We start from the raw sequence: 22369 nt of genomic DNA, 5'->3' as shown, positions 1-22369 counted from the left end.
CACTTCTCTCTCGAAAAATAAAAAAGAAAAAGAAAAATCTTAGCATGAGCTAATAATATCAAATTCAATAAGGATGAAGAGGGCATATAAACCTCATGATGATACAAAACTATATGCATGCACAATATAAAGAAGACAAGACAAGTTGATACTGAGAGAGGTGTATTAACTTGGTAGAAAGAAAGAATGTTCAATAAATCTTTAACATCCGAACATGGCTACAAGTGGTCCCTGACATTTTACATTCATCCTCCAGGTTAGCTAAATTCATTTCATTCAAAGTTCAACAAGAGAGAACAGCTCCAGGCAGCATTTTACAGTTGTCATTAATCAGCATGGTTTTGAAAGAATACCGACAGTCAAACGACACCCAAATTTTTGTAGTGCATATCTTTCAAGAATCCCACTCAAATTTCATCTAGTGCACAACATCAATGATTCTGATTTCTTCCTTTCTTAGACTTGCTCTTATTTTCCTGCATCTTCTTTTTCTTCGCTTCAGGAGTTGTCCAAGTGTACTCAGGAGGTATCACAAAAGGATCCTGGATGTCTTCGACGCGGCTACTGGGTCCTGATGTCACAGAATAGTTTTGTCGGTAAGGTGCCTTTATCCACTGAATCCAAGAGCTTGAAGGCTGTGTTACAGGACTCTTCTTCTCAGGGCTTGAAGGAGGTGTTGAGAACTCTTCCAGTGGCTGTAGCTCTTCGAATTTCGTGAATGTCACAAGGACTCTGATAGTAGGTACAACTGGAATTGCAACCTGGAAGAATTAACTCGTTACTGAGAAGATGCTAAACATAAGAATATCTGAAAACTGGTGTATTAAATTTGACAAAAGGAAAGAAAACATATATGGATCAGGAGATGATAAACTGAGATACACCATGCTGTCATTTTGCACCTCTTCTAGTGTATATTACTAGCAAACAAGGAAAATAAGCAATTTTGACTCTGTTGCAAATTGACTTGAGATGTCCACTAGTGCTCAAATATCCGCTAACCAAAAATGGAAAAAATATTTTCATGTGCTAGAACTTACTAAGCTTATGGAACATCAACAATAGGAAAAGTCATGCAGTATCCAATCGTATCAGCATTTTGAGCTTTTAACTGAAGAACTACATCTATAATAAACAGCAGAGCAGAGAGAGAGAGAGAGAGAGAAACTAACGTAATTTGCATTCCTTAAAGTACAAGAACAATTATGGCCTAAATTTAAACCTTGCAATCGCTGATGTTGCATTGGACCTCATTGCAAAGCCAAGTGAGCATCTTCAAAGACTAGTATAACTGAATATAGTGAACAACAATGGACGGAAGACCCTTTTAATAATATTCAGAATATTAGTTTACACCTGTCAGAACATCATGACCTGATGCATATATGAGGCCTATCCACATAAAGGACTGTACAGAAGGAACATTTCTGACAAGTTCCTTATGTGCCTAGTTTTTATATCATCTCAAGCTACAATGCATCAGTCCTTTATGTGGATTAGCTAGAACATAACATATGATTAGCCAGACCCAGTGTTGTACAGGATTTGCAGCTAAAGACATATAGCTAAATGTCATAGTGTTGTCAATTTCAGATACATGGGTCTGTTTTCACAAGTACCAACCATCTACAGTGAAACCATGATGAAGTCAAAAGAGAAGTCCTCTCTATAGTCAAATGTAGGTATCTTGCACTATTGCTAGAGTAAGCTGAACAATGTACAAATTATTCTTCCTCTGCAACCAGGGTCCAAGTTTAGTACCAGAGTACAGAGATCGTGCATTTTGTTTTGTAACAGAAGTCTAATAATTGCAGCTCATTGCATGATTTAGAAATTTGGATATTAATATCGAGTATCTAAGTTTTATAATTGCCACCCATCAGGTGCTTTCAATTGGAGCCGTCAATCATGGGATTAATACTGCATCGTCTTGTGTTGTAGTAGGTTTGCATTCAAATATAACTAGGCCATTTGCCTACTTAAGGCCAAAGATACTAGGAGAGTGTAGGAGATAGCACAGGTAAAGTTCACCGATAGGAAAATGCAAGCAAGCCAGAGTGAAACCATATTCAAAGAGTTCTTCAGAAGTTAAGACAAAAGCAATTATCGAGATAAGACTGCTAATCTTCAACAGTCTCAACTCATCCTCCTTACATATCAGAAAATTTAATCTGTGAGATATCAGTTAATTTGCTTTGTAGAACATTAGTTAATATGGAAAACAAATAGCCGTAATAATTCCCATAAATAAGAGAGTTTCCTAAAGAACACCTAAAAACATAAAATTTTCAAAAAGAAGTCAGAATATAATCGTGATAGCAAGACCGTTCCACGCATGATACAAAGCCAAGTCAAGCATATGAAAGGTTTATAATTTTCATTTCAGTTCAGCAATTACTAGAAAGTCTAGTAATCAGTATTCTTTACTCGAAGAAGACCACTTGATGCCACAAACACTTAACATTAACTAATGGTTCGTGAGGATTCATAAACAAGACTTCAAATTCCTGAAGCAAGCATGATCACTGTCAATACAGTCATGAAACTCTAGATTCAGATAAGTACATAAGGAAACACCAAATAGCAGGTTCTAGAACATAAAACTGCCAAGTAGATCAAAAGTCAAGCACAACAATAACAATAAAGTGATATGTGACAAAAAGCCATTATCAAGTGGCAGTGGCAGTGGCATTTTGATAATCAAAGCCAGTTAAACTATGTACAACAAAATAAAACTTCTCACTGATCCCAGAGTTGGCATCAAAAGATCAAAGTGTAGAGCAAATACTACTGAATACTCATAATCTCAATGCTCCTTAATTGTCCCATTCACCAAATAATACATTACAAGATAGAAAATATAGCTGCATCACAACTGAACAAAGCAGAGCAACATTTCAAAGGAAAATACCAATTGATTAGCTAGAACAAAATACAGTTGCAACTTGCAATAACAGCCAATCTCTAGCACAACATATTAGAAAAACAATAATTTCAAGATTTTCAGAACCCAAACTTAGCCATCCCTACATCTAGATAAGATTAACAAACCACAAAGAAAACCAATATTTTGCAACAGAATAAGTCTGTATTACTCTTGATCAATACTTGGCTAGTTGTTAACCTCAAAGAATAAACACAACCATTATTATACTCCAGTATTAACATGAAATAATGTTCCTACTGCAGATAAGATATCAAGAAGAGTGGCGAAACCAAAGTACGGCAACAACAGTCCAATTGCTGAAAAGCAAAACAGTGATAACTAGAAGAGATAAACTAAGCAGGTACCATCATAGATTCATAGCTAACACATCAAAGGACATTTATCTTAGAAAAGAAACACTTCACACAAAAAATAGACAAGTTTATGTACTTCTCCTTTTATTGTAAGACTATTTAAGCCAGGTTTGAATGAATAGTTCACTTTTCATTGTAAGAACATTAAACATTGTGGAAACCAAAGTCAGGTTCAAACTAAGTTTTTTACTTCGATAGCTGCAGTGACTATTACTTCTAGATGGAACATTGTGAAAAAGACACATTCACTAACTTCAAAATTTGGTACAATTAGTATAAGAAGTTTCATAATACAGATGTGAGTGTGAGTGTGTGTCATCATATGACTGCATTAAATATAGCTGCAAAATTACCAGTACCACCGGGATTAAAGACTGCTTGACATCATATTTGTGATAGATAGTTAAGACTTAAGATATCAACTAATGTAAGTCCCCATACCTTGACAGGGAAAGTTCCAGCAGGAAGCTTTGTTGTAAGTAGATCCCTTAAACGACGGATAGCCTTGACCTTGTTTGCAAGAATATCGAGTAGTGGTAAAAGCTCCTCAGTGCGAAGTGGAAAGTCTGGAGAAAGCCAGAGAACAGGCCTTAATCCCTTTCTATACTCACTTTCCTTGCTACCCTCTTTACGGCGATGCCCACTTTCTAAACTCGTAGCAGATTTTCTTGAATCCCCATCCTTAGCCTTCCTAAGATCCTCCCCCCTGACAACAACTTCAACCGAATGCCTTCCTGGCCTACGCTGAAACCTTGATGGAGAATCACCAAGGAGATCACTAACCTTCTCATCTACACAAAGTGAGCTCCTTGGTGCTACAGTCTTCTTGTGCCCATCAGGCTTGTTACTCTGTCCCCTCTTTCCCCAGTTACCAAACCAACCCTTTTTATCTTGCTTACTCTCGCTGTAGCTACAGCTACTCATGTCCTCAACAGGAATATCCCTTTGCACATAGCAACTATGTCGAGGGCCTGTGAAGGCATCAGGTCGGCCTTCCTCATTTATATCTGGTGATTCCATTTTAAGGGCAGTTTCCAACTGCTTCTTCTCTTCCTCCGTCAAGATGTCATCAAATTCTTCAGTCTCGGTATCATTGTCATTACAAGATGAAAAGAACTCCTCATCAGTCATGGCACCAGGGACCCGCCTCGATTTCACACTAACTACTACATGATGCATATCATACACCTTAGCTTTCCAAGAACCGACCGACTCAGTCCTCTCCTGCCTCCTCCACGTCAGCTGTGGGAGGAGCACTGCCTGTGTGACATCAATACCCGGACGGAAGATATTTGTTTGGGACATTGCAGAGACCTCTTGTTCGACCTCCGCCTCGGAGGCAGGAGTCCCTGCTCCATCCAATGCATTCATCACCTCTTTATCCTTGTGAGAGATCATGCACAGTGACCCAGGCGGCACCTTCCCATCCTCCGACCCTTCCCCAAGAAACAAGATACTCTGATCAGACCGCTGAATCCTAAAACCATCGAATCCAGCCAGCGTCATATCAGCCCGCAGATTCGACCCCCTCTTCCAAATTTTGTAGGTATCAGAAGGTGCGATACGTGATATAAAGGGGATCACCGAGCTCTCGAAATGGAAAGTGATCTCCATGTAGAAATCTCTCATTCTCCCCATAGTCGCCACCAATCGCGGAAGCCTCCGGCACCACTTAGCCCAGGCCAGTGGCTGGTAGTGTCTAACTATGATCTTCGCAAGGTTCTCCTCCCTCGTGCAGATTGCTTCCTGGAGAGCACTCCAACCCTGCTCATTCTGGAGGCTCCAATCAGCACCAGCCACCATTAGCATCTCAGTGGAGGTGGCATCCCCAAGCTTGACAGCTAGGTGGAGCGGGGTTTCGCGATTGGGAACATCTCTGCGGTCAATCACGGCCGAGATCGCGTCAGCCTTCTCCTCCTCAGCAATCGAGGCCGCCTCCGTCCGGATCTCAGCAGGGTCAGCAAGCCGCGGGAGAGATGCAAGTAAGCGCTTCAGGCCGGCGTATTCCCGATCCAACACCGCCTTGTGGACGGGGCTGTGGGCATACATGGACGCATCAATCGCAGACATTTCTCCTTCGGATCAAGATCAGAACCCTAAAACCAGAAAATTATACACAAACTCCACCCATTCCCCGCAAGAAATCACACAAATCCCAAACCAGGAAACCCAGCGAATATCCACATCAATAAATAAATAAAAATATATAATTGATCTTGACCCTACCCAGAAACCCAATTCCAGCAAATCTGACCTCAGAGAAGTGCTTCTCCACAAACCCACCTCCCTCCTGCAAACAATAAGATAGAAACAACCCCTCACAGAATCGCACAGCCCGCACACGAATACATACCTCCACCCACGGATAGAGATACCAACACGCACATTAACATCAAAAGGAAGAGATCGACGAGGATTCAAGGAAGGAATAGAAGAAAGAAAGAGCCACAGGAAAGCAAGGAACACCAAACCAAAGAGAGAGGGACAAAGAACGAACGCACCAACTTCCCTCTCTCTACGACTCTATCTCTCGCCCTCTTTCTCTCTCTCTCTCGCTCTCTCTCGCTCTCTCTCTCTCTCTCTCTCTCTCTCTCTCTCTCTCTCTCTCTGTGTGTGTGTGTGTAGAAAGGAATCCCCGGGAGGGAAGAAGAAGAAGAGAGCAGCAGTTTTCCAATGACACAGCAAGCGGGGGGGAGGGGGAGAGAGAGAGAGAGAGAGAGAAAGGTGGGATTTTTAGGGAGGAAGGAAAGGGGGAAAGGGGCGATGCAACTTTTTCTATTTTTGGCTTGTGGGGTCCCGCGCAAATAATTCGCGTCGGTGTGGGATTTGGGCACAACGAATCGAATCGTGGATCTAATGCCCTCACGTGGGTCCCACCTACACGGACGGCCGGGATCCCATCTCCGTCGCAACGGTGTAATCGATCGGACGGCGTACGTCGACGTGGAATGGTCCAGTTCGTGGTAACACATAATGGCAACCTGATAAAAGAAGAATTTAATCAAATATTTGGTCAAAATTGAACATAATAATAGTTTTTTAAAAAAATTAAAAAAAATTCCCGATTGGATTTCGGATCCCGCAGGATCCGCCCCGATAATCCGCCATCGCTGCCATTAAATTTGCATAAATCCAAGAGACCGAGTAATAAAACCGAGCCACGACATTAAGCCCAAGATTTGACATTCCGGATTCCGATTCAGATCAGGCAGTCCAAGGAGCTCTTTAGCACTAATCCTACCCAATAACATATTTAAAAGCCCACTCACTCACTAATGGAAGAAAAAAAAAATAATTAGAGGGGCTCGAGAAATGTATTAATAATAATAGTGATTAGTTAGTTTGAGTTAGCACTTTTCTATTCGATATATATAGTCGAAAATTTCAAATCCTCATAAGCTGTTTGATGGACCTTATCCGTGTCAAAGGGCTACTAGCCCTGTTTGATGGACCAACAGGGGCAGAGATAGGGAAGGGTAGGGTAGGGTTGGGGCCACCATTAAAACCCTTTGGTTGGAACTTGGCAGGCTTAATTTAAGCCTATATAATATATTTGTCCACATGTGAGAGGGGGGTTGGTTGGCTCTTTGTTGGAAGAGGAGGAAGGGAGAGAGGGAGAGAGGAAAGGCTGTGACTGTTCTTGGGAAAAGGTTATAAGAAAAGAAGAAGAGATAGGGAGAGAGAGAGAGAGAGAGAGGTAGTTGCAATCTAAACGAGTCCTCCTCCCCTTTTTTGGGGAGTCAAAGATGCCCTTAGTTCAGCTCTCCTCTTCTCTTTCTCCAAGGTCTGGAGAGCTATGTGTTTGTGTGTGCACTAATATTAAAGTTCCTTGCATGTTAGATATGAACAAAACAAAACCAAGTTTGGTATTTTAATTTGCATGGTTGATAGTATATGTGGTTGTAGGTAGTAAGTAGCCCTGATGTGCTTAATTGTGGTTAGCTACAAGCTCATAAAAATATATATAAAGCTGTTAGGTTGGTGGAAATATTTGAATAAGAACTTGTGCTGTGGAGAATATGTATATATGAATATATGCATGCGTTTGGATGCATCAGTGTGAGTCATGTGCTGGTGCACAACTGCACATGCTTTTCCTTGTATAAAGAAGTTGGCATTAAGAGACTGATCTAATTATTAGCCATTAGCACATTAGAATAAGCTCTAGTTTATAATGGAGGTTTCTCATGTAAACTGACCATGTTATATATAACTCAACCAGGCAGAGAAACTACCAAGAAATGAAATTTGCCATACTAGAGCTTGTGCATTCTGTATGGTAAGGGAAGTGATCCTGATGTAGTGGTAGCTATTAGAATTAACTTTATTAGATGCATCATTCAAACATAGATTAAATCATAAGCTGATGAGTTGTTAGTGATAAATTTTGATCTATTCGTTGAGCATCATCTAGATGAAGATGATGAAATTATTATCATACTAAAGATTGAGAGAATAAAATTAATTACCTCATGGTATTGTGTCTAGTTAGTATAAGAACTAGTTTTTAGAATCCTTTTGCATAGTTACTATCTTGCTGTGATACATAGTACTGATAAGAACACTAAGAAGAAAGAAAGAAAACAAATGGCTGCTAAATGTAAATTTCGCGATAAGTAGTTGCAAACATTCTAGTCGAAAGTCGGCGTCAGATCACTTCCTTCTCTGTCCTCGTTGCCGACACCGCTGTTAGGATGAAGTTATCGACCGACTTGATCGACGAACCCTTGCTCCCTCCCTCCTCCTCTCTCATGGCGTCTCGTATCAACTCCTTGCACTCCGCCGCCTTCCTTCTCATCTCCCTCCCTTCCTCTCCCTCCATCACCATACCGATCACTGTAACGACGCGATCGACCTCGAGCTCTCTCTCTAGTCCCCTCGCGATCTCGGCGCACACCCCGAGCTCCTCGGTCATCATCTTCGCGTTGTAGAACTGCTCCGCCGCCAGCGGCCACGCGACCATCGGCTTCCCTCTGCTCAAGCTCTCCAGCACCGAGTTCCACCCGCAGTGAGTCAGGAACGCGCCGGTCGACTCGTGGGTCAAAATCTCCAGCTGCGGCGCCCAGCTCCGTACCAGTATGCCCTGATCCCTATCTCTCATCCGCGACTCGAATCCTTCGGGTAACCACTCGTCCTTGAATTCGCCGTTCATGTCGAACCCGACCGGCGGGCGGATGACCCAGATGAACGGCGTCTGGGTCAGCTCCAACCCGACCGCCAGCGCCGTCATCTGCGAAGCAGAGATGGTGTTCTGAGAGCCGAAGCAGATGTAGAGAAGCGAACCCTGAGAACGACGAGATAGCCATTGGATGCAAGTTTCCAAATTGATGCCGGATTTTTTCCCGGCTCGATTGTAAGATTCTTTCGCCTCTAATGGAAGGAGAGGACCGACCGGCCACACCGCTAGCTTGGTGTTTTCACGAAGGAGACGGAGTCCGAACGAGTCGATCTCTTCCACGGTGTTGCAGAGCACGAAGTCGGATTCGAGCAGCGAGAGGCGTATCTGGCGGCGGACGAAGGCGGCCAAGGGTTCGGAGTCATCGGCGGATCGCAGGTAAGGCGAGATCTGACTGCGATCCAGTCGGAAGTTCGGCGGGAACCCCGGGACGTGGAACTCATCATCGCCGGTGCTCTTATGAGGGAAGTGCAGCCACATCGACGTGAACGCCATGAAACCGTACGCCCCGCACGTGGTGAACGCCGCGTGGCGGACGCCGCCGCCGATCTTCCTGGCGGAGAGCACCGTCCATCCCAAGAAGATATCCGCGATGATCACCGCAGGACGCGCGACTTGGAGGAAGTGTTCGAAGTGGGGTTCGAGGGACTGGGAGGCGAGCTGGAGGCGCACGACGTCGGCGGGGCATAGGGAGTCGGTGTTCTCGGAGTTCGGGGGGAGGCCATGGTGGGAGCCATCGAAGGGGAGGGAGTGGAGGCGGAGGCGGGAGGCGGCGGGGAGGAGGAGTTGGAGCTTGGCGATGTTGAGAGGGGTACTGAGGAGGGTGACGGTGAAGGAGCGGTGCCTTTCTTGTATGAGGTTGGCTAAGGATAGGAAGGGGGTGATATGGCCTTGGGCCATGAAAGGGAATAGCACTACGTGATCTCTTGTCGCCATGACAACCCGAAGGAAGACGATGGCTCTCGACAATCTCCAAGGTTTGTAAATGAAATGTACAAGGAGTTTTTTTCTTGACCAAAGTACCCTCTGTTCTAAATTTTATTTACCAATATAGCTCGCTCTTCAAATTTATTATTAAAAATAATTTTATTTTAAAACTGAGATAAACAATTTTATATAAAAAATAAAAATTTAAACCTAAACTACTAAAATACTTATAAATTCAACGTTTTAGGACTATAATATAATAGACATATTTTGATAAATAAAATTTAGAACTCGACTACTTCAGTCAATCAGTCAGTTTTAGAGGTAACAAACAATACTCTCAATTAAAAAGTATACAATATTGAAATAGTTTTTAGAAAAATATGTGTTAAAATCGGTGATAATTCACAAAGATTTAAAATAAAATCAGAGATAAAGAGGTTGCAGGATAAGGCACGCAATTAAGCCAAAACATGTGAGAAGCTGACACGTTGCCCACAAAGATGATTCATGTGGGCCATCTTTGCAACCTACAAATAGAAAGCAAAATTTAGTGCCTCATCTTTGTGTTGCTTATGTTGGAGCAAAGATAAAGAATGTGTCCAACCTAGACATGATCATTGGGCGGGCCGAGCCGGATTCGGGCCAATCGAGCTTAAGCATTTGTTCACGGTCCGACCCATCAATAACTCGGGCCAGACCGGGTTCACGCCGGACTAGAATAGTCTAGCCCGTTACCGCCCGTCGGCCCGTGAGAGATCGGGCTAGTCGGTCGGGCCGGGCCGGCCCAACCCATATTTTAGCTATTTTTAGAATTTTTTTAACTATCTGCTTATTTTAAAAAAAAAATATTTGTATTCCTCCATCTAAAAAAAATTAAAATTTTTTAAAGGTGTGCTTAAAATAATGCAAAACGGTATAATACTAAAAAAATTTACTGTAGCAGCGGTAAATTACTGTAGCAGAACGCAAGGTACTGTAGCAAATGCTAGGCTACTGTAGCAGCATAACGGGCAAGCTTAGTTGCGAGCCAAACGGACGGGCTTTCGGGTCGAGTCGGGCGGGCAAAGGGCTGACCCGTGCCGCCCATGGGTAGTTCGGGCTCGGGCCGGGCCGGGTTGGGCCGGGCACAGGCTGGGCCATTTGATCATGTCTAGTCCAACCACTTCATTCTCCAACCACTCAATTTTTACAATCCTCTGCCGATGTATTATCACGCATCTTTGTTACTACAATTTCGTCTCAGAAAACCAAATTGTAGTTCTGCGTCAGTCTATAAATTTGAGAATGATCTTGTATTCAGAATCTTAGCGATCCTGCAGGCTCTTTGTACCTATTACGGACGAGTTCTTGGATCCGGTGCATCGCCAGCAAACATTTTCAATGTCCAATCCACCTCCCAACAAACATCTGGACTTTGGCTAGTCATGATAGGAGGACAGTTCTGACCACATAAATGCACTTACTGCCATAGTAAGTAGATGAGGGAGTAGAAACATACAAAGTCCACAATCAACAATTTTTTTTCATCTCCTACTCACAAATGAAACTGGGAAGATAAGGCAGTACAGAGTTAGAACAAAGACTGTACTATTAATTTTGTACTTCCCCATAATTGGGTGCAACTCTTTCCAGTACATGTGGTGATTGGAGTACAACAATACAATTACCACCCCCAATTGAATGGAAGCCTATAAATTGAAGCAACCCCAAATCTTAGTCATAACAATGGTTACAATGCCCAGAGAAGAGTAAATAGCCTATTTGGCAAAGATATTTTGTTTTCCTAATGAGGAAATCAGATTTATCAAGGATCCAAGGGGGAGTTCCAACAGGAGTGACCTGCGAACACATGAGACCTGGACCGATCCCAATTCGACGGCTCTCGTGTGTTCTCAGGTCGCCCCTGCCGGGCCTTCCTCTCCCACATCTTGTTCGCCAACTCTGACCATCTAGATAGCAAGGTATGCTTTTACTCCAGCTTGATCCAAATTTAATGGCTTCTGATAATATTATCTTAGTATAAATTTAGTCTAAAGTAATCCAGATAATTTTAGTAAATAACTCCAAGTTGTGTCCAGCACTACTCCTTGATAATATTCCAATTTATAGAATGATGCTTCAGGGTACGCTTCAAGTTTTATCCTGAGTTTAGTATGACTTGGATTGTTATAACAAGAGAGAAGCTTCACGTTTACCTAAAACCATAGTTAGAATTAGCTTCCCAGAAAGGAACATATATTGGCAACAAGAAAACTCTTTATAGAATTTAAAGACCATCTTCGTAATCCTGACTACCTAGTTGTTACTCCCAACCCCTTTAAAATAATTTACTACAGAAGTAACCAAAATGGACAGAAAAGATTTACCTTCAGCCAGAACTAGAAACCTTCGCCGCACTCTTCAGAAATTGCACCATCTGCATTTAGTATTGATCATGTGAACCACTTGCAATGATGTAACTTGCAAGAAAAAGTTAGGAATTGGGGGTTCTTACTTGGGAGATTAATAGCTATGTTAGCTTGGTTATCAGCATCAGCGTTGAACTCCTTCAGCAGAGAGCATTTAGAAAGAAAATGTCAGCAAACAGCAGAGATTTTTATTTTTTTTTATTTTTTAAAAGAAGTTTGTTTGTTGATAGAAGAAGTAAATCATCCCTCTGACAGTATAAAGACGGCAAGTAAATGGACAATGACTAAGATGCATGACTGGACAAAAATGGCGAGATGCATGATTCTCTTCAGAAAGCAAAATAACATTTCAAAGCTAAAGCCGACATTTATTAGCGAGAGTTTAGATGTTGGTAGAAAAAAAAAATCATCCCACTCTCCTAACAACATAATTGAGAAGTAATCATAAAAATGGATGCAAGAATCTACTATCAATCTCCAACTCTAGTACTTCTTTCAGATGTGAAGCACTTTGCGTAACCTTTTTCTTTTGTTTTTAACTGCAAAGTTTATTATGTAACAAAAATCTAGATGGATGTTCTACTGCACGAGGCTCTAGCCAATGCAGAGAGTTTTTTTTTTTTATATAATTTTTAAAATATGCATTACTTTGCACTTTTAAACTAATGGAAAGGTTCAAGTTAGTCAGACAATCAATTGGTGCCGTACCAACTAAGCCAGATCAACTAAATAAAATAATTTCCTCAAAAGATGAAGCATTTGAAGTATAAATGTATATAATATGTAATAGCAATACAAAAGGAATTTTTATGTACCCTCTTCATATGATTTATCTCGAATGATAAGAAATTCTCTTGAAGTTCTTTAACTTCCTTGCACAATTTGATCATGTCCTGGTGCTTGGTTTGCCAGAGACCTTGTACCTTTTTTAAGAAGGCAAGCAATATCATCAGATGAAAAGATCCAGAAAATAGTATGGCAGAACTGCAAGTACCGATAATACATCTGTTTTCAAGGGCCTAAATCAACCAATCTGACTTTTGAAAAAACACCACTGGAATAATAGGACCCTTGTGCATGACATAGGGACCAACCAAATTGACCATTTTGTTAAATCTAAAAAAACCTTAAACTAAGAAAATTTGGACAAAGTTACCAGAATAGTAAAGGTTCAAAATGTAACACTTATTTCAGTATATGAAGGACAACTTTAAGTTGCATGAGCAGCCTTGTTGAATTTGTATTGCAGTAGCCAGTAACTACAGAACTGACTATAACAAGAGTGTAGTCCTTGCACAATTCAAAGTCCAAACAACAGATGCAACTTTTCATGCAAGCACTGTCGCTCAGTTCATTTACATCCAAAACAAGAAATAAGCTACAGCAGATGCCACATTCTGGGCCATGAAATTAAACTTAATAGAAAATACCAAGAATAAAGTTCATGGTAGAAGTTTTAATGCATTTCACTTTCGGAATCTAAATTTTAGCATATAAGGTTAAAGAAATTGGATAAAACTGATAAGATATTGGTAAACAATCCAATGAAACAAAAGAATCACAAACCTGCATACAGACCAGCTGTGAGTCACCTCGCACATGAATTCGCCTGAAACCCTTCTTAAGAGCATATTTCATTCCCAAGATCACTGCTCGATATTCAGCAACATTATTGGTAGCAACACCCAGACCTTCACGAAGTCGAGATATCTTCAGACAAATGTTACGTTAGCATAGTAAATGATGAAAGAAAATACAGGAGTCATCCAACCACAAGGATACACAGTAAAACTGTTCAGAGTATTTACCAGTCTTCCATCTTCAGTCCGAAGTACTGCTCCAGCACCTGCTTTTCCTGGATTTCCTTTTGAAGCGCCATCAAATTCAAGAATGCATAACATCTGGAAAAACCAACATCAGAACCTATCTTTGTAGTACAATGCCAGTAAGCCAGAGCTGATTCTTGTTACAAAATATTTCTTTCCAATGACAAAAGTTTGAAGAAAAAAAAATCTCAAATCTTACATCAGTTGCATATAACCCACTAGCTGTCAAAACCACACCAAAATATTACCTTGTAAACACTCCTGTAATATGTAAATAATATTCCTTTAAAGCCAAAGACATGCACTAAATTTATACCAGATGTGGAATATTAAACAGACCTGTCTGTCTGTTAAGCAGGTGAACAAAAACATAAAACAAGAATAATTTTTTGGAACGAAAATAAGTCAAAACTCTCAACCATGACCCAATTTGATGTGAGGTCTGCTATGCTTCAAAATTCACTCCTAATCATGATAAATTGCTTAACTTGGCTACATATCCTTAAGAAAGAAGGGACAGCAACTAAGATAGTATTAACCAAATTCAACACAGAAACAGACAATACATTCATTAATAGGTATAATTTTTTAACATCAAAAGAAATACATTTCTACATAATATAAGGCAAGTTCATAAACACATCTGAAGATGATGAGAGGTATGTGAATACCACAAATGTTATCCAAGCACAGACATATACCCACAATGTGAAGCTTAAGATATTGTCTCACTTACAGGTCTATTGGATACAGGTTGTGCCTCAACACAGTGCCCTAGACTGAGACTCTTCTTTAGGAGCTGAGCGGAAGCAGGGTTCGATCCACCTACATGCTGTAAAAACAATCAAATTCCAGAAAAGAAAAACAAAGATATCTTAACTCCTAAAGTTATTCTGTAAATGAGTAACATATTAAAAGTAACACAAATATTCTCATTCTCCATAAGCAAATGACAAAAGCTCGGGTGCTCAACTAGGGGCCATTGCACCAAAAAGCAAATTTGTGAAAACATCTCCGGAGTGTCCAGAACATTACTTACACGTTTGCAGGAAACAGGTTCTTCATTAACAAAATAATCTAGATCGATAGGCCTCTTTACTTGACCGGTACAGGGAGGGTTAGATCCAGATACCTCCTGATGAACAGAAATGACATGACATAAAGCTGTGAGAAAACAAGATCCCAAAGAAATAGTTGTTAACTTTCTTAGTAATGCATGGCAGATCAGTTGACTAGATATTTCCATGAAATAACAATTGTGCAAGCGGATGACATCAAATTCTACAAAAACAACAACAAAGCCTTTAGCCGAAACTACAAAACCTGGCAATTCATTCATCTCTATTTAGAGCTGTGTCAAATCAAGCTCTATTGTATATTTTCCTAATACCTCTCCTATGTCAGTTTTGGTCTGCTCCACGTCTTAAGAAACTTTCTATTTCAATGAGATATAAGCCATTGATTACTGGTGCACTATTTGGTCATCATTAAACACGTCCAAACTATCTTAATCTAGTGGCATAATTTAACCTCATTGGGGCTACCCCTAGATTTTGTCTAATATTAGTATATTACTGTTCCTTCTTCTATCTTTTTAGTAATACCATTTATTCACCTTAACATTTTCATCATTGCAGCACTCTACCTTTGAATACATTGTTTTCTAGTTATCCAACATCATGATCCATAAAGAATTGCTGGCCTTATGGTCATTCTGACAACTTTCCTTTCTATCTAAGGGGTACACTACAATCACATGACACACTAGAAACACTTCTAAAACTTTAATCATTTTGCTCTACTTTTTTGTGCAATGTCCTCAGCAGTTAATTCTCTTCTATGATATCTCTTAATGGTCGGTCAGAAACCCAGGTAGAGGAGGGACTTTGTGTTGGATAGTCTGACAAGCACCACAAACTTTTGTCAAGAAATCTATGAAAAATATGATACCATATTCTAATTCTCATTATATTGTAAGACTTGTACGTGCATGAGTTTGTGCATATATACTCTTACAAACTGTCCATGCAAAATTACATCATATATCACTTGTCACACCTTTGTAAATGCCAAAATCACTTGCAAAATCAAAGTTTATACAATAAATTGCATTAAGGTGGATCATCATGTTGTTCACAACAATAGCAGACCATGTCACACATAAGTGGTTATGAAGACATACATGTTTTTTCCTTAAAAAATAGAGGTGAAAACATATCAGGTATAGATCGGATAGTACTCAACCCACATCTAAATCCATACTCTTTGTCCGAATATGAATATTAGACAAATAATAAATTTTAAAATCATATCTTAAGTAATCAGATACAAATAGTTTTCGAATACAAATCGGATAATTCTTAGATTAAAGATCAGATCTTAAACAGATGTGGATCAAATTTTAAACGAATTATGACTTTTCTTTTAAAGACAATTAATACAAAATATTAAGAGTTCTAAAAAAATAATTTTTTTGCATGTCAAATACATATAAAGTTAACAAAATCAATCTCTACAAACAATATAAAAGAATAAAATACATCATTAGTAACAATATCAATATTTACAATTTAAATACGCAAACAAAAAGCTATAAATAATTCAAAAATTATGGGTAAATATCCGTATCTCAAAAATTATATTCGACCTGTATCTGTATCCGGTTTTTAAAATAAACCTACCCGTATTCGGATTTCTTTTTTCAAAAAACTTACCTGTATCCGAATCCAAGTTGGATAGAAACTTTTTATCCGAATCCGGTCCAAATCAAGCCGGGTTGGAGTAAACCAACCTGTTTTCACCCCTATTAAAAAATCATGCATGGACAAGATTGCTTCTTTTATGATTCTTAGTACTAAATAAAAAAGTATGAGAAAGCAAAGAACAACTAACAAATTCAAACACATGATAAGGACCTAGTTTCAACTTTCAACAATGTCATAGTTGAAAATCAATCAGCTCATGAACTTACCTTCTTCAAAGAGCAATCATATCAATCAAAGATAAGACAATTTGGCAGCTAGATTGACAATAATAAAATATCTGAACATGACTATGATTGTATGTTACCTGGAAACAACAGGGCAAAAGAGTACCAAACATATCCTCTTTCAAATCCGCAGCATTAATGGTGTATAAAGCATTCTTAAGCCCACGAGAAGCAAGATAGTCCTCTGTCTCTTTAGATAAAGAATAACCCTTGTAGGCACTGACAGCAGGATCGCATACCTAAAGAATTTTTTTCAAGAATTGTAAGAAACATACAACATGAGCCAAGAAAAGCATGGAACTTGCAGAATTCCATACAGTTGATCTGCATTAATAAATTATTCACTGTTAAATTTAGTTGCAGAATTTAGATGGATGTAACAAGAAGAATGACAACACTTGTCTGACCAGAAACAGAGCTGAATGACACAAATGGATCCACATAACTGATCATAAATAGTTGGGAATAAAGAAACACTGAATTTCTCCTGTTGTAGTCTAATTGTAAGGTCACCAAATATCAGTTTTCCTTCCTCTACTATTCCATTGACCCATGCAGTTATTTCTGAGTAGAAATAATCCATGACATTCAATAAAGTCATAATTGAATTCGAGCCTGTTTGGATGTCTGGATTGGATTGAATTAAGATGAACTGATTCATGAATAGCTGATGCATGCATTAATAAATACTTTATTGTTTGGTTAATGAATGAACCAGTGATTCCGAATGAACAATTTATATTAAGATTTTCATGGATAACCTTAACCCCTTATAAATTATATATTCCACGGTTGAAAGAAATTATTCTACATATAAAATAAAATTTATCTTATAAAATAATATATTATCAATATTTAAACTCTCATATATTTAATGATCTTTTAGAGTATTATTATAAAGAAGAGAGATGTGAATGCATTATAATTTATTATTTATAATAATAAAGAAAGACTATTATAATTTGAATAAATTTAATTTTAAATAATATCTATACTTTTTTAATTTAGTTCTACCTATTTAAAGCTTAAAACAAAGTCATCTTTAAATATAATAATAGTTTATAGTTTACAATAATGAAATTTTGTTATACATAGAAAATATATATTATTTTATCTTACAAAATATAAGACTATTAATAATATCAAAATATTCACATTTTCATCTAATTATTTTTTCTCCAGATTTCTTATTCTATTATTATAAAAAAGAAAGATTTTATTTCATCTTTGAATAAATATTTAATTCGATAACATCAATTTTTATTAATATTATACTTATGATATTTCCTTCTATATATTTAGTGCATATAAAAAATTTGATGCATGTGATCCAAACGTGCCCTTTAATAGTGTTAAATTGAAAACATAAAGGCTCATGTGATTAACCAACTCAGAATGGCAGAGAGTGTGAGAAAGGGAAAGAGGGAGAGAGAAGATAAATAGGTATATCATCAACACTAAAAAACACCATGTACATTATTAGTCTACCCATGTATCATCTTGCTCCATTATTGATTCCAGCAGTGCCACAACCCTTCCAACATAGTGAGTGATCTTTTATAACAATTACCAATTTATTATTACATTATTTTATTAATTATCATACAATAAACTAATGATAGACCATATAAATTAAGGATAAAAGATATTGACCATGGCTAAAAAGCTTAAAATGTGTCGCATTGGAACTTCTGCACGAGGTCCCAACTCCCAACTCAGTCGCTGTTAGGTCTCATCCTCCCATGGTCTGACTGATCACATTCCCTAACCTCTATCCTACAACCTCCTCTATTTTTGGCAAATATTACGCTTTCTACAATTGCCACTAGTTTCTCTTGGCAAAACTTGGATAGAGCAGCCATATCATAACGGATTCTCAATTCCACATTCATTAAGGCCTGAGTAGCAATTTCACAAGTTGGATAACATTCCATTGCTAATGCACTTGAATTTGGAGCATCTTAACAATCCAATTTCATCTCCTATCTTCTGTGAGAGATGGAGCTTCATTTACAGCATTGTCCTCCAAAGGACGCCACCTAAGAGTCTCTCGTAAACAACCCATAATGGCCTTGTTTTGTGAACCATTTACATCTGGAAACTGCATATCCAACAGGTTAATTCTTTATGTATAGAGCTTGGCTCATGAGCTCGAAACTGTCCGATGAAGGGAATGTCTAATTTCTGAGGTATTAATTTACATTATCACCACAATGAATTTGGTAAGTCAATAATAAGGAGAGTATGCAACAGAATATTGCATGATACCGTAAGTTATTTTGGAAAGCATTAATGATACCGTAAGTTATTTTGGAAAGCATTAAGTTGTTAAACAACACTGCAAACCAATACATACTTTGTGAACTTGTAGAAATAAGAATAACCTTATATGCTGCTCGATAATAATATGAAAGCCATTAACATTTGAAATTTAAATTTCAAGGGAAAATATATAAAAAACCAAAAGGACCAATGTTGCATATCAGCCAAAAGAGAAGAAAATTCTAAACCAAGAATATCACAACAAAAATTTATGGATCAAAGATATGTACCGAACGGCTAATTTGGGCTTGACAGTCACTAAAATTTCTGTAGACACCAACAGTGTTTCCCTTTCGAACAACATAGAAAGCATCACTCTCTTCCATAGACAGCCAAGGAGATAACTCTGACAATAATCACGGAGACACCTGTTAAGCAGGCAATACTGTGCATAATATGCATCACTCCATAAATATTATATATGCTGCATGTGATCAGATGAGAAAATGACTAAAAGGGGGAAAAAAAATCTTTCTATTGCACAATGGATAGCAAACCTTCGTGGATTCCTTGCTCAACAGGAATATCGAGAATCACTTCAGTAATGTATGAATAAGCAAGACAGTAATTTAAATTCTAGCATCATTATACTGTTAAAAACTCTAGGTCCATTAGACCCCCGAGGGCTAGATTGACTTGGAGCAGAATTGGAACTAGCACCACAGGCACCCAAAGAACTACTAGCATAGGGATGAAATCCCAACTGATAAGATGCGGCTGATCCACTCCAACTAGGTCCACCACTCCGGTAATGTCCATCAAAACGGTCCGAATGTCGAGTTGCACGCTCCTGTGAGAGCTCCTCTAGCCAATCTCTCTCTCTCTGCTATGCTTGCGATCTCCACCATTTGCGCGTAAGTTAGGTCTCCTGCCATGTTACTTGCTTGCGAATCTCAACACGAAAGGCTCATCTTGAACTGATCAGCCCTAGATGTATCATCGGGCACTACCATGTCGGCAAAACAAGAAAACGTATTAAACCTTTCTTCATACTGAGCTATTGACATGCTATCTTGCTCTAACAAAGTGAACTCTCTCATCATCTTATACCAAAAGTGATCTTGGGAAATATTTTTGGTCAAAGGCGTTTGAGAATGCCTCCCATGTAATATATTTGATAGCAATACGAGTTAGCATCAAGCGCTTGGTGGCTTTCCACCATTGCTTAGCTTCCCCACGGAAGAAAAAGGTAGCGAACGTCACCTGTTGGTCCTCTGGGCACTGGAAAGCAGTCAAAACCTCCTTTACATCGATGATCCATTTGTTTGCCTCCATAGGAATGGTTGTGCCACTAAATTTTGGAGAATTAAGCTGCATGAAATGGTTTAGTGGCAAAGATGATTCGTCGCTAACTTGCTCTTTGGTATGCCCTTGGATGAGTTCATTGATGAGTCTTTCTTGTTATCCAATAATCTCCATGCTATACTATTTGAGGTGTTAATGACTGGCTCAGAGTTGAAACCTTATCAGGGCTAATATTACTAACTGAACGAGCGATTATGATTTCCAAAATTATACCAAGATGTTGCTACAGGTATTCATACTCCGATGTACGTTGTCTATATGATTCATACTTAGCTCATAGGGACAATATCCTGTAGGAGGTGTCGGATCGTTTGGTAAACCTGGCTTTGATGCCAAATTGAAACACCCATCAATAAATACACAAGCTAATCACATGGGTAAAACTCATGTGGTTCTCACATGACTTGTTAGCTAATATTTTCACATAGTACACGAGATAAAAGCTAATTTACCAAAAATTCGAGCAGGCAAGAACTAAAAAGCCGATACCATAAGCTACAATAAGCCTCCAAAAGTAAATGTCCATATAAACAAGACTAAGGATGAAAAAAGGCTCATGCAGGGGTTAACAACATAAATAACCCAAACTTAGGCCGGCTCGTGACCCAAGTAGTTGGGCTAGCTTGCGGCTATTATGTAGCCCACCAACCAAGCAAGCGAGTTGGACCCCAAGAGCCCAACCCAAGCTGGCTCGTAGTAGTATAGACCACAGGCCACCAATTAAAGACAAGTTGTGGTTGAGCCGCAACCCATCCACAGCGCAGGTGTGGGTTAGGTTCGAGCCCACCCTTCTTCTCCTTCACAACTAAGGGGGAAGAAGGGAGGCAATCGGGGATGCCATTGGTGCCAACCTCACTGTCAGCTGATCACACACCAATCGGCTTCGAGAAACACATCTGCGGGAAGAAGTTGAGGGCAACACGATGGAAGATTGGGCTCATAGGCCAAGGCGGCCGACAACAACTAGACCACACCTCCCATGGCCGACCTAAAATGTCCAGCAGGCCATGAGGACCGAAATTGAAAGTTCTCCCAGCTTGTACTCTTGGAGTGGAGTGAGATTGGGCAGACAGGAGACAACTGCCATTGAGGGAGACAATGGCGGAAAGAGAATTGGGGTCCAAAAGCTCCCGCAATGTTCCGGCAGGGAGAACCAAGCGTCGAACACCATCCACAATAATAAAAGGAGAGGGAGAGAAGAATGGAAGCAGGGAAAAATAATAAGAGATGGAGATGACGGCTTGAGGAGGAGATAGAGGTTTAGAGGGGTAAAAAGAAGTGAGATGGATTGGAGCTTGAATTTAATCACGACAGCTTGATCAGCAGCTGAGGGAGGAGATGATGATCAGTGGCATCACGAATGCCCCCCCTGTGGCCGGCAGACTGTGTGCCAAGATTTTATTTATTTATTTAAGGTTTTACATAAAAGATATGGGAACACTGATCAACCTCTCACACTTGGATCATAATGATGAACAGAACAGTAAAAGAAGGATTTGCTCTTCCTGAGAATGATTTTACCCAAAAAAAAAAAACAAGGAACGACTGAACTAGATCACTTTCTTAAAGTAATTTTTTCCCGACATTACCAAAAAGAAAAAAAAAGCAAAGAATGCTGTTCTTGATATCATCTTTTCTTTATTCGATTCAACATAACACTAAGAAACCCTAGAAAACAACAAAAGAAAGTAAGAAAAACGGCGGAATAATTCCGAAGTAACACCCAACAATCATTATGCGATCACTCTCTCGCTCTCTCTCTTCATGAATTTTTTAAAAAACAGAAGAAGAAGAAGAAGAAGAAGAAGAAGAAGAAGAAGAAAGAACAGATAAGAACAATAAAAGAAAGTTAAAGGAAGGAAAAGGAATTTGGGGACGAAGAATACCTTATTGACGAAACTTTCGATTTCTTCTTTCCTTTCTCTCTGACCTTAATCCCTTTATTACTTCCATTGAGTTTTATAGTCCCTTCTTCCGAAAATACCCCCCATTAGTTGTATGGAGTATGAACTATGGGGCGGAAAAACGCGGGTCCTTTACGGGAAAGTATCATCAAGGCTCTTATATTAAAAGCATCTAACGCCAAAACAGAGAGAGAGAGAGAGAAGAAAAA

The 22369-nt window shown here is 39.3% G+C and overlaps 3 protein-coding genes across 4 annotated transcripts; all 3 read right to left on the bottom strand.

The window, feature by feature from the left end:
• Positions 1 to 139: 139 nt before the first annotated feature.
• On the bottom strand, positions 140 to 6044 carry LOC140764780 (uncharacterized). The gene is made up of 2 exons (XM_073103528.1): positions 3742 to 6044; positions 140 to 761 (listed from the first exon to the last, which is right to left on the bottom strand). The coding sequence occupies exons 1-2, from the start codon at positions 5368 to 5370 to the stop codon at positions 432 to 434; spliced, it is 1959 nt and encodes a 652-aa protein (XP_072959629.1). The 5' UTR covers positions 5371 to 6044; the 3' UTR covers positions 140 to 431.
• Positions 6045 to 7779: 1735 nt separating this feature from the next.
• Positions 7780 to 10213, bottom strand: LOC140764801 (crocetin glucosyltransferase 3-like). Its single transcript, XM_073103575.1, has one exon. The coding sequence runs from the start codon at positions 9410 to 9412 to the stop codon at positions 7949 to 7951; it is 1464 nt and encodes a 487-aa protein (XP_072959676.1). The 5' UTR covers positions 9413 to 10213; the 3' UTR covers positions 7780 to 7948.
• A 763-nt stretch (positions 10214 to 10976) lies between these two features.
• LOC140764802 (uncharacterized) lies at positions 10977 to 22186 on the bottom strand. Of its 2 annotated transcripts, none has more exons than XM_073103576.1 (11): positions 22143 to 22186; positions 19182 to 19297; positions 16710 to 16868; positions 14680 to 14775; positions 14377 to 14472; positions 13623 to 13715; positions 13381 to 13524; positions 12630 to 12737; positions 11901 to 11952; positions 11773 to 11822; positions 10977 to 11601 (listed from the first exon to the last, which is right to left on the bottom strand). In XM_073103576.1, the coding sequence occupies exons 2-10, from the start codon at positions 19275 to 19277 to the stop codon at positions 11785 to 11787; spliced, it is 882 nt and encodes a 293-aa protein (XP_072959677.1). In that variant the 5' UTR covers positions 19278 to 19297; positions 22143 to 22186; the 3' UTR covers positions 10977 to 11601; positions 11773 to 11784. The 2 variants fall into 2 exon arrangements, with proteins under 2 accessions (XP_072959677.1, XP_072959678.1); XM_073103577.1 differs by having other exon boundaries at positions 19182 to 19319; positions 22143 to 22174.
• Between the last annotated feature and the right edge of the window lie 183 nt (positions 22187 to 22369).

This window comes from Typha angustifolia, chromosome 8 (assembly GCF_048772165.1).
Source record: "Typha angustifolia cultivar Huaian chromosome 8, ASM4877216v1, whole genome shotgun sequence".
Taxonomy (NCBI): domain Eukaryota; kingdom Viridiplantae; phylum Streptophyta; class Magnoliopsida; order Poales; family Typhaceae; genus Typha; species Typha angustifolia.
Note: the sequence above shows the minus strand (reverse complement) of the source record. Positions and strands in the feature narration are given on the sequence as shown.